This window comes from Alligator sinensis, unplaced genomic scaffold (assembly GCF_000455745.1).
Source record: "Alligator sinensis unplaced genomic scaffold, ASM45574v1 scaffold572_1, whole genome shotgun sequence".
Classification (NCBI taxonomy): Eukaryota; Metazoa; Chordata; order Crocodylia; family Alligatoridae; genus Alligator; species Alligator sinensis.
The window spans coordinates 1,103,498-1,116,705 of record NW_005842288.1 but is presented as its reverse complement, the minus strand read 5'-3'; the positions used below and the strand labels follow the sequence as shown (position 1 = coordinate 1,116,705).

The following is a 13,208-nucleotide window of genomic DNA, read 5'->3' as shown; positions in this document are numbered from 1 at the left end:
TTGAAGCTTGACACACATCATGCTCCCAGTAGAGGCTACCATCCCTGCAAATTTCATCTGAATCAGCCAAAAGACAACAAAAGTTATAGATATTTCATTAATTCCCCATTATACCCTATGGTCAAATCTCTGAATCTTTTCCGAAATGATTCAGAAAGCCTAAAGCTTCCAGCGATTCAATTCAGATTTGTAGATTCAGCCTCCAAATCATCCCCGAATCCAAATCATGATCTGAAGCTTTGAATGGTCAGTTCAATAGTCTGTGCCAACACATAGTATGCATTGTTTTGGGCGAAGTCAGTTCTGCCAGCTGGAATGAGAGAAGGTCTGTGGCTATCTCCTTGAGGCCAGCTCTTTGTCAAAGATTGCAGTGGAACAGGATGCATTGCCCTGAAAGACGCCCCATCCCACAGGATAACAACCAAGAAGAGATGGCAGTTTTAGACTGTCCAAGCGATGTGAGAGTTATATTGGGTCAGAGTACTCTTGGTAAAATAAAGACACTTCCTTCAAGGAGTGAGACTGATCCCACATACTATTCACTAGAATTCACACCTGTTTAAAACCATGGTTCTCTCTCTGCAGCAATAATCAAAACACCATTTCCATTTAAAGTGCTGATTCAGAAGACAAGAAAAGCCAAAATACATTACTTTCTAGTTGCAATTATGTACCTTAAGCCATGTGAAATTTAGAGAAAGAAGTCCATCAGAAACATCTGTACTGTCATGGGTTCAACCAGGATGATGGTGGTATGGGCTTGCCTATAGAGGGTCACGCCTTAGAGGATCAGGAACAGAGAAGGTTAAGAAAGCAAGGGTCCCAACTAGAGTCAAGGGATCAGGAACCAATAAAGCAGTCTGGAGCACAGGGATCAGAGCCAGAGTCTGGAACAAAGAGTCAGCAGGCAGGAACCAGGAATAAGAATGAAGCTGGGAAGCCACCAAGCAGGACCCAGGGAACAGGAAACCAAGAGAAAATAAGCAAGACCCAGAGACTGGGAAACTCAGAATCAAAAGGTAGGATCCAGGGGACTAAGGAAAAAGGGATCAAAAGCACAAGGCTAGACAGAGGGGCACCTGTCTTGCTGAGTAGCCTACTAGACACTGGAAGAACTGCTGCTTATTATCAGGCAGACACCTATGCAGTGAGGGTAGTCAGGCCACTGGTAGCCAGGCCCACTCAGGGCTAGCTGAGGGCACCTGCTGCCTTAGCTTCTGACATACAGAAAGTGAAGGCCTGCATTAAATAAAGGAAACAGTTTTCCTAGGGGCACCGTCGTGTTGGCTGATATTTATTTACCTCAGCCACCTCTACACACCTGAACTATGAGCTTTTCTAATCTGGGACCATTCCATAAATCTTAATTTGCCTGGATGCCATCCTATTTATCCCCATCTGCCTTCTGATTCGTTTCCAGGTTTTCCCCCCAAATTTAAGCTTGAATTACTGCTTAAAGAGGATGAAGTGACCTTGTGATAACAGTACGACCGAGCAGACCCTTCACATTCCATAGCTCTCAAGACGGTGAAGGAGGATCACTAAACTGCTCTGTGCAGGGGCCTCATCACAATCCTGTTTCATTTTCAGACACAATAGTATAATATTTGGCAACCTGCTGCCCCAGCAACTGGAGTTCTGATGCAGAAAGTATTTTTCCTTGGAATCTTAAAAAAAAAAAAATTGTGTTTGACCCTGGATTTGCTCAAGATTAAGACAGGACCAGTAGCAAAAGACATTGAAATGCCAACATAAAGTGATCTGCAGACTGTCTCTGTTGCAGTCCACTAGGCCAGCCAGTGTAGTGGGTAGAGGCAGGCATAGAGCTGGGGACTGCAGGGGTATGGATCAGAAGCCACAAGTCAGGAGCCAGGAATCAAAACCTAATTACCAGGTCCAAAGGATTATCCACAGGGCAAAGTCCAAGAGTAAGCCAAGCCATGGTCAGGAGTCAGGAAACAGGTCAGCAGGGAGAATCCAAAGACTGACATCCAGAAGCAAGTTGAATGCAAAGTCAGGAACCAGGGAAGCTAGAGATGTTGCTGGAACAGGGGGTGATCAGAGATTCAAGACCAGTATGTTGTGCAGCAAGCCTCAGGTGCTAGGAGTTCTTTAGGGCACCTATGCATGTGCCAAAGGTCTCCTCCAGTGTGTGACAATTAGCACACAGAGCAGACCCAATTAACTGAATCTGCTGGAGTATGCTAATTAAACACACTCCAGAACTCTTTGTGTCACGTGTATTCAGCATTCCCCCACTTCAAAATGGTGGTGAAGGCACTTGAACTAAAGCTCATTGAACGTTGCATGAGCTTTAGTTCTAGCGCCCACCACCCCACTCCCCTCTTGGAGCCACTCTAATTACAGCTTTCTCCCCTCCACCCTGAAGCACGTGTATAGACACCCCCCAAAAAAAAAAAAAAAACGCAGCTTCAGAATCAGAGGAAAGGGGCTGGAGGTCAGCTGGCCTCGATTAGCAGCAGCTAGGTCAGTGCACTTAAGGTCTGGAGGACAGGACTGCCTGAGCCTTAGAGATGACCCAGGTGCCTTATAGTTTCCTTGAGCCTTCTCTTGTAGAACAGAAACCTATAGGCATATTCCTTTTAGTGTCCTTAGATGTTCTATGAAAGCGAAAGAGAAGCCAATGGAGGGATCTGATTGTAGCAAAAGAAAAGAGGATAAGGGCCAATGAACTTTATTTCATTTTCCTCATCTTTTCTTTTGTGCAAGTCACAGATGAAAAGATGATTTGCCTATGCCCAGAAACACACAGAATGAGAACGCAAGAGTGAGCAAGCGCACTGGTAAAAACAGATGTATCCTCATGTTCTGCTTCTGCAAAAGAAAGACAAAATTTGGCCAGAAGAGTAATCATTAAAACCTCAAGGAAAAATTACAATGCAAAATTAAATGACATGTAGGATTTGATTCTCAGCTCAAGTAAATCAAGTTAGCTCCACAGACTACTGTTCTGGTTAAACACCAGATAGGGATCTAGCTCATCGTGCTCAGCCATTAGTTTTGAAGGAATATTGCATATAGAAGGGAAGTAATTCTGTTTAATTATACAATTGCAATGAATAAAGGATGATAATGGTTCCAATTTCTGAGAATTGGAATGGACTTTTCACAAGGAAACTGTCCCAAGGCATAATTCCTCACTTCGGTTTGCTATATAGTGTATTCCAGAGAATGTTTAGCATATATTGAATCTGACCAGCCATTCCATTTAAATCAATGGCATTAAAGGTCCACAAAATTCCTGTAATTATATTATGTTGCTCAAAGTGTGATGTAAGAGAAGAGAGAATCATATCCATCATATTGCATTTGCAATGTGACATGTTAGCAACAAGAAACCAGAGGGCTCAGAAAACTATGATTGAGATACACCATTTTCCCCCTTTAGGTCCCTGGCTTTCCAGCCAGTCTACATTGATAGAAGATAAATTCTTACCATCTAATAGCTGTGAAATTAGCTGGTAGTTTTTGTGCAAAATTGTAGTAAACTGATGATCCTATTACTGAACTGTGATTTCATTTACCAGTCTTATCACATAACAGTCATTATTTGTTAGATAAACAGGAAAAAATATACATGATGGAATCCACATTTTGCCTTTCCAGATAGCAACTGAAAAATTTAAAACTGATACATTCCCCAAAACAGTCTACAAAAACTGTATGAGTGTTGGGACGGATACAAATGTTATGGACTATGTTTTATCAGTATATTCTGACAACCCTGTACCATTAGAGATACAAAGCAAGCTGCAAATCAAGTAAGCAGTGCAGAGCAAGTGAGATGTACCAGTAAATCGACTCTTACAACTACAGGCAGTCCTTGACTTACAAGGTTTTGAGTTACAACATTTCGCACTTACAATTTATATATTGACACCCTTTCAACTTTACAACGCCCGTTTTAACTTAACATGCTTGATCCGATGCAATGCCATGCCAGCGAGCAAGTTCACTGGGTCGCTCATCTCCCTGGAGAACATCTGTCCAAAATTCCTTGGACACTTTCTGGAGTCTTGTCTGCTTTCTTAAAAAAAACCCTGCAGCCAAGACTCCTGAGAAGACTCTAGCCAAGAACCCTTCAAAAAGTCCAGCAAAGTCTCCTCAAAGAAGTCCTTCCAAATCAATATGATTGATATTCACAATATAAAATATATTAATGTAGCTATATTACTCATCTATAAATTGACTGAGTACAAAATTCTGGGGTATTTTTGGTGAAAATAGGGTATTGGGCCTTGGTTCAGGAACCAATCCCCCCTTTATAACATTCCATCTTATGAGAAAATTGGTTCCAAGTTACAACGTTTCGACTTAAGACCTGGTTTTCAGAAACCAATTGTGTTGCAAGTCCGAGGACTGCCTGGAGGAAAGTGAACGCTGCTGGTTCTTCCATTGTTAATGAGAAAGTTAAACACAAGTTTTGGCCATCTGTACCTCACAAAAAAAAACAGAAGGGAGCAAGAAAGCAGTCAGTAAGGTGCTTAACTGGTTCAGAAAGGCATGAGCTTCCATAAGCAAAAACCTTCTTCATCAGATGTTATCCACACCCATTCATATTCTTGTTCCCGATACCATCTGCCCAAGTAGGTTGCTGCTTATGAAAGTTCTTGCCTCTCTGAACTAACTAGTCTCCAAGGTACCATCCTGTACATTCCCAACTTTAAAAAGAGAAAGATTTAAAAATCAAGTAAATGAACAACTAACTGCAATATGGTTCAACAGCAAGGTAATACAGTACTACATCTTTGCATGCCTAACACATCATGTTCATGTAGCATCTTTCATCAGAAAATACATAACTGCTGAAGTTTGTAAGACATGAACTCACATTCTCAGCAACCATACAATAGTGTATTGCTTGTGACTAACATATGACAAGTTACACAGCTTAGAACCTGGTCCATAAAAAAAAATGTGATTTTTTTATTCCAATCTACTTCATATGGGCTATTAAATAAAACCAAAGCAACAGCTTCCAGACATTTCTGAAGACTAAACCAAAGACTACTCCAATGTATTTCCAGTAATAAAGGCAAGCAGAATTGATAAAACTGCAATGCAAATGAATGTGGTTTATTACTGTGTGACTATTTCCTCTATAAATCTATTTTCTTATATAGATATTTGCTCACTCGGAAAATAACTCTTTTCTGCCGCCTATCTTAACTTACACCTGCATTTACCACATGTTCTGGTTTAGAAACTGGGAAGCCAGATGCACCTACCAGAAAGAGCTTTTCTTCCTTTGCTTCACTGTTGCAAGTTTGTTATTTTCGCTCTTCAACTTCCTTTTAGGTACTGAAGGCTCGGTCTCAGGTTTTTCGCTTCTAGCATTTGGTATATTTGTGAACTAAAAATGTATGATTAACAAACAAACAATACTAGAATCTACTGACAAGATCACTGAAGTTTATGCTGTCTAAAGTACAGTTACTGGGGCAAAACTACTTTTAAAAAAAGTCACTGCTCTGGTCAAAGAGTTATAGTTGTGCAGTCGTTCCTTCTTAGTTCTGGTTGTTGCCTATGGTTTTACTTTAGACTCCTGGCTGTTTCCTGAGCTGGGCCTTAACCCCTAGGGAAGACCACCAATATCTAGCTTCTCAACAAGTACTTAATTTCAACAATGTGCCATTTATGCATAAATGATGAACCTACATAAAACAAAAGCTTATTGCTGATTACTTAGCAAAAACACTATGGTGCATGCATCAAGTATCAGTATTTAGTTCTGTAGTGACATGCCGCTGCAAGCAAATATTTACCTTGAATCATTGTTGCTTGTTTCCATTTGATACAGTTCATTGGTAAGAACGCAGTAGGCGCTTATGAACATTAAATGCCACACTTCTGCCTGAGTCTTTCATTTTGGAAAAGGGTCTCAGAAAAGACAAAAGAAGTAGCCCTGCTTTCATTCATCTTGATAACAGATAGATATTCAAAAAGATCACAGACAGCTCTAGTTACAGGTATTTGGAGATTTTCTTCCCCTTCCCTCCCTCCACCAATATTGAAATCACACTTCCAAGATCCTGTCACAACTGCAGAGTAGTTAGAATCTATTGAGCTTTTCTACCTTTCAATACAAGATGAGAAAACGGACTGAAAATCCTTTGGCTCCTCCAAGTCTCCTAGTCCAGTGGCTCTCAACCTTTTTTATATCAGTACCCATTTGTAAACATTGATAGCCAGTCCTGACCCAGTGCCCCTCACTCCCAACCTGCTGCTCCCCACCCCCAGGCCCCAGCCTCCCAGTGTGTGGGGCAGGGGGGACCCCAAGCAGCCCCTTGGAAGCTGGAACTCTACTAGTCTGCAAGGGAAAATGCATGGTTTCCCACTTTTTTTTCCTCCTTTAAGAGGAGAATACATTTTTAAAGTTTGCTTGTAACCCTTTCATATATTCTTGCAACCCACTTTTGGGTCTGAAATGCTGCACCTAGGCAGTCTGTCAAAGAATGAGAATTGAGTCAAAGTGCTTTTTCCTCCGAGTGCTTCAAGATTTTGTTGCAAAATGTATTGACGTGACTAGACAGTTCAGATCTGTTCTGCTTTTCTTCTTTGAAACCTCACATTCAAATAACTGGAAACAGTAAGGCTTGTCAAGTAATATTTACATATGTATATGTGGTAACCATTGATTTCTGAAGCTCCATTCAAATGATGTACTATCATTTTTTACCTCATTCTGCAGAAAAAAATTAGAATCTCTCAAGATCAAGATGTCTCAAAGGGCATTCCCCACCCCTAGAGTTACTTCAGTACTGCAAAATGTACTAAATGGAAACCATTGCTTTCACATTTATAAAAGACAGCTTCTGCCCCAATTGAAGTAATATATTTTGCAAGTAGTTGCATAACATAATTTTAACACAGATCTACTATTCTGCAGCAAGATATTGGTTACACACATTACTAACAGAATTGAGCCATGTTCATTTTTTTCTTCCTTAAATAAATGTAAGTTTGCAGTTTTGAAAAGCAATATAATAAATGCCTTTTATTTGCATACCCCACCCCCAAATTATGTATGTAAGAGACTATGCTAATGAGCAGCATGAGAATGGACCAGAAATGGGAAGTGTAATTCACAGCCATAGCATACCATTGTACTGAAAGTTGTTTTTTGTGTCTTAGCTGTGTAAGACTTGTTGGGAAATGAATAAAAAACAATGGCAATTACTGTTCAATCACATTATGTGCCATTGCATCCTCACATAACCATAAGTACGTAAATAAGAAAAAGAAAATTCCACATGGAATAAGTCAGATCTCTCTCTCTTTGACCTGACATGCTTGAATAAGGCTAATACAGTGATTAATGAGAGGTAACATATGAAGTATACCTGAAAAAAAAATCTGGAGATGTCTTTTTTTTAATTAACAAGGCCATATGCATTCATTCACCATTACAAAATCATTGCATAAATTTGAACCATTATGCTAAAATTGTCTGATGAAAGCAGAAGTCTCTGCACATTGCTCAATTTTTGTACTATTCCATTAATGGATCCAAGGTTTTCTGTTTCTAAATGCAGCTTATACAATAAAATAAAATATTTTCATATTGGTTTTTATCATAACTGGGTAATTGGAAATAACAGCAAAATGTTTTTGTTCAATGCAAAAGTCTGCAACAAAATATATAAATAACCAATATGTGATTAAGTGAAACCTGCTGTAATAGAGCATCAGTTAAACTATAGCCAAATTATATTTTATAAACTTTATTTGAAATTCATGATTTAACACAGCTGTATATCTCTTTAGGTGAATCCATAACAAGCTGGGGCTGCCTGTCAGTATTCTAAAAGAGGACCTGAAAGTCCTCAGATTTTGCCGTGCTATGCTGTATCATGCATATGAAAAATCTTGTTGAGCTGCCACACTAGAATTTGCAAGATTCATTTTTAAAACCAGCTTGCAGGAAGGAGCATGCAAGGCACTCTCATTGGTCTCCTTTTGGAAAAAAAAAATCATCATTATCTTTCCAAAATGATATTCAGTACTTCACACAGAAACCAAGTGCTTGTTAAATATAGAGCAATCTGGATCCATTGGAAAAATGACTATTTGTCGGGAGGAGAGGGTGGGGGGACAGGAGTTACATGAGATATGAAGTTTAGTATTTGCAGAAATTATCAGCTCAGGAAAGTTACAAGTCATCAAATCACCATGCAAATCAATGCTCAGGGATAAATACAGTAAATGTGCCCCTCCACAGCACCTAAGAGTAAGCGGTCTGCCTTTCTTAGCATGTACCTAATTGCAGCCACAGTCTGCCAAATGAGACCCCTGAACTGTCTAAAATTTAGTCATGCCCTTTAAATAGTGTAATAGCTTCATGCATACAAGCATTTTAATTTTTAGCTGCCATCTTAGCCACCCAGGGTATTGGTCTCCAGCATGCAAATTAGCCAGAAATCTAGTGCAACCTCAAGGAGGAAGGAACCCCAAGAAGTACAAAACCCCCTCCACTAATTTTGACCTCTGGCAACCCCAGTATAGAATATATTGCAATCTAGTGACCTCTCTACCAGTGCTCATTATGAGCTGATGCAGCTCCAATCATGGCTAGCATAGAACTGGACTGAAGAGTCAAACAGATCCCCCATTTCAATTGCTGCTATTACCAACCGCAAAAGCAAATGCTGTTTACAACATTTTTTTCATTTTCACTTTTGTTCACTAAAACATGAAAATATGCTACTTTTCAGAAGGGGAAAAGAAAAGAAAGGATGTGGTAACAACTAATGCCATTCTCTTTTATGATGCCTTGTACAGTATAGGAAACAAATTCGTTCTACAGATGAAGCTTGCCTGAAGCGGTCTCTACTGGCCTGGCTGCCAAAAGATTAAGGTAAAGTAACTCATATTTTCATTTACATTATAGTTTCAAAGAGCTTAACAGAAACATTAACTTCAAAGCACTAGCTCAGACTTGCTGGATGATTTCTAATAAAGATCAAAAGAGAACATCAAAAGTATGCATCTTACAGCAGAAGACACACTTCTAGGATTTTAGCAATGAGTGTGATGAGGAAAAAATGACTGAGATTTTTTCAGTCAAGCATTACAATCTAATGGGGAGAAAAAGCTAAAACAAACTATCATGCATCTCCAGTTAAGTTAGATCCATGGTTAATTACTGTACTAAACAGCTCCACTCTGCTGTTATACATCCAAAAGTAATTGGCAGTTAACATGGATAATGATGCAGGATACTGAAATAAACAAGGTCTGCTTAACGGAAGAAACAGTTCTGAGTTATTATTGACTATGAGAGGAATTTATTAGGACAACTACAGCATTTCCTTTCTAGTTTAGTTATTAATCTATCTCCATTCCTGTACTGCAAAGAAAGGAAGTTAAAATTCAGTTGATAATGACTGACTGTATGGGCTTACGGGCAAGTCTACACAACCTCCCTCCTGACCCCAGGTTCACTGCTGACAAATAAGCCCCGCTCACCTACTCTTGTATGGGCATACTAGAGGCCAGCAAATAGGCAGAGTAAATGGCACAGACCAGTCCTGAAAGTGGACCCCAAGACTGTACTCAATGGGTCTCGGTCTCAGGAGAGCCTGGAAAAAGTGCTTGGGAAGGTGGAAGGGGGGGAAAGCAGGAAGAGAATTCATATCCACTCAGGGTCACTTCTGAGCCATCTTCATGCGATTCAGTGGCTCTCAACCTTTTAATCTCAAGATACTCCTTAATAGATTCAAGGAACACCTTGGAAAATGCCAGATCTTAGTTTTCACTCATTTTCTGACTACACAAAAAGTACAAAACAATTCTTTTGCAAAGACCTAGGAAATACCACAACCGGTCAGAATGTTTTTGTAGTTGTATGGACTGATATTTGAAATCTCTAGGTTTATCTTGAGAATCATGTTGGCACACTTTGGGAGCCTGTATGCACCACGGTTTTTAATCCTCATTAAATTAAACAGGTTTATAAAATTTTAACTTGTTTATTTTGGAGCACTGCATCTGTGTTTACATGCACTAGGTTTTAAAACAAATGAAGTCGGGTCCCTGGCCAGCACTGCAGGAGAGCAGGACAGTCCAGTGCTGCGCCTCCAGCCTGGGGCCCCCAGCTACCCCATGCCCATGCCTCGCCATGCAGCTGTAGAAGCAGGGAGCCAGCAAACCATACAAGAAATTAAAAAAAAAAAAGTGGAAGCAAGTCAGAGGGGTTAACTACAAAAAAGTCGCAGCGGCATCTGGTGGACAAAGAGGCTCATTACATGTCTGAATGCCTTAGTGTTTGCATGCAATGAATCCATGGATGCAACGTTAATTCCTAGCAAGTTAAACTAAACTACGTCCGAGGCGTTTTAGTTTAATGCACAAGAAAGACTTTAAAAGTGTTGGGAAACTCAGCTTGTGTAAACAGACACACAGTTGCAGCGCATGAAAGGGCAAAAGTTGTGGTGCGTACACTCTGCTAACATTGTGTGACACCCCGAGACATCCTTGAAAGGATCTCAAGACACTCTGGTTGAAAATTACTGGCCTAATAAATAGTCCTTAATATACCAAAGCAGAAGCAACTCAATGTCACTTATTTTGCTGAGGGTCAGACAGGAAGATGTACAGACACGGCCCCTTTTCACCTTTCTTTCTTGACTTTTAGTTTTCCTTCCTTCCTTGGCTGTGATGGTTTGGTCAGGGACAATCCTGCCTGGAGGAGAGAACCTTGTCAGGTCCCTTCCAGCCCTACTTTCCTATGATCCTACTATTATAAACACCACCTATTATTTAGCAACCTACCACTGATATCAAGGAGGCAGGCAGCGGACATCACAGTTCGATCATGGGACCAGCTGTGGTTTCCATGGGTTTAGCACAGGGGTCCTCCTCATGCTTCTGACTGGCCACATAGGCTCTGTCATGTGGCTCTGCCCCTTGCCACTGATTGGCCGAGGGGTGGGCTGCATGACCAGCAGCCCTCAGCTAGTGGTGAGGGGTAACAACCACCATCCTGGCTGCTCCCCTTCATGCCAGTGGCTCCCATCACACCTCTTCCCCCCAGCAGGCTCTGCAGCTGGGCCACAGCAGCAGAACTTTATTTCTAGTAAGATTTTTTCTTGCAGATTGTGAGGACAATGCCCAATTTCATGATTTATGCAAAATCTGCAAAACTGAGAATTGAGTCAGTCCCTGCTTATACTCTACATTAAGATATAGATTATATAAGGAAGTTTAATAGGTACAAATGTTTTCTTGTGGGAACAGATTTTGAATCAATAAATGGAAACTACTGATAGCATATGGACTTATGAGTCCACAGTTTCACTAAAGCAGCTCCAATTTTAGTTTCACAAAAGGGAAACACTGACAGTGCACTCTACTGCAAATTACTCAGAAGGGTGAGGACAGAAACCAAAAGGTATCACCTTTCCAAATCAGCAACCTAAAAGCATGACACTAGTCATACTTACTGTTGCACAATCTCTCTTTCACAGTGAATATTCAAGTAGTCCATGCAAAGCTTCACCGGGAAGAAAGGAGACCACATTTACCTCTACACTCATACTTCCAGAGGTTCTCAAGAAGCAGTCCTGGAACTGATTGTTTAATATTTTTATTGGTGAGCAATGCACAAAAAGTTAAACACCTCTTCTAGCCCAAAATGTGTCCTTTGGCACAACCTCCTTTAGCTAGTTTATTACCCACCCAACAGTTCTTGCACTGATTTTCTTCTACTGCTCAATCAGTACTTTTACCCACAGTACTATATCAAGTGATTTCAAAATAACCATGCAGATTAGGTCCACTGCCTTTCCTTATTTATAAAAAATAAATAAATAAGTTATTTCATGAAAGAAAGATGAGGCGAGTTTGGCATGAGCTACCTTTTATAAAAACTCTTGTTTCATTTTATCCCATTTTCCATATACGTCTAGGTCTTTAAACATACGTTCCTTCAAGTTTCAAGGCTGGTGTACTATTCATGTCAGACTAGAGGGTATGCAAATATTCAGATCATTTTTCTCATTTTTTAAACTGAAGTGCAATATTTGCCACTCTTCAGTCATACGGTATTATTTCCATTTTGCTACAGATCCTTGCTGCTGGAGATCCTGGTGCCAGTTCTTTCAGAACCCTAAGGCAGAGATAATCCAAATCCCCCCCCCCTCCCCCAATTAGGAACTAAGGGCATTTATACACATGCTCCAGGAAGTGTGGATGGGTGCTTTAATTGGCGCAGCTCTGAGAGCCATGGTTATTAAGAATACCCAGAGAGTGTCACGTGCAACAGCGTCCCCACACTGAAAAATGGAGGTGGCAAATGAACTTTATTTTAAAGTGCCCTGCCACTATGTTTCTGTGTGAAGACTCTTATACACGTGATGCTGGAGGATGTTAATTTCCAGGCTCCAGCAGATTCAATTAATTCCAGCACTGGAATTACAGCATGACAGAGCAGGCTTCCTACACGTGCATAGGAGCCCATAGAGGTTTCCACACATGTACAGGAGCCCACCTGAGCTAACAAGTCCGGCTTTCTCTGCTAACAGGAAATCATTTACCCACAGCGTCCCCAAAATCACCACTTCAAACCTTCACACACAACTATCAGGCACAAAAACAGAAGCACCATGAGCACCCTACAACGTGCCATATCTAAAAGCAGGGGAGACAAGGACACTCCCAGCTCATTAAATCGCTGCTATGACATAGAAGCATTTTGTTAATATATGCTCAAAAGAAAGGATCCCAAGAAAAGGACCACACTTCATGTTATGGGGTTGAATGCAGTTAAGCATTCTGAGCTTTACTGCTGCCTCAGCTGTGGAAGTTGCCATATCCATACCATCATTCCTGATTTTCATGAAGTGCTGATTATTCACCTCTTCAAAACACCTCTTCCAGCACCTCCAAATTGATCGTTTGGAATGAAATGGAATGAATTGAAAAAAATATATCACATCTGAAAATCTCAGCCATGTAATGTTTCAGCAATGCTGCAGATTCTAACTCAAACACCAATAAGCACGTGTATAGGCAGCCAATGAGTCTTAAGCTCTTAAATGTTTAAGGCACTTCTTTAAATTGGAATTTTGGGGCTCTTGAAAATGTTATTTGTTAATAGTTTGTATTATGTATCTGAAATAGAATAATCTGGCTTAGTTTATACCTATTCTCTGTGTTTTAGAATAAAAATGAATTCCAGCAACTAC

The 13,208-nt window shown here is 40.4% G+C and overlaps 1 protein-coding gene across 1 annotated transcript in view; it reads left to right on the top strand.

Annotated features, from left to right (window-relative positions):
- Nucleotides 1-754: 754 nt before the first annotated feature.
- LOC102375068 (G-protein coupled receptor 55) overlaps nt 755-13,208 on the top strand; it is a 13,410-nt gene continuing 956 nt past the window's right edge. Inside the window, exons 1-3 of the mRNA XM_025209424.1 lie at nt 755-1,019; nt 3,671-3,782; nt 8,912-9,002. Of these exons, the coding sequence (XP_025065209.1) occupies nt 755-1,019; nt 3,671-3,782; nt 8,912-9,002 (468 nt within the window). The remainder of the gene's footprint in view (nt 1,020-3,670; nt 3,783-8,911; nt 9,003-13,208) is intronic.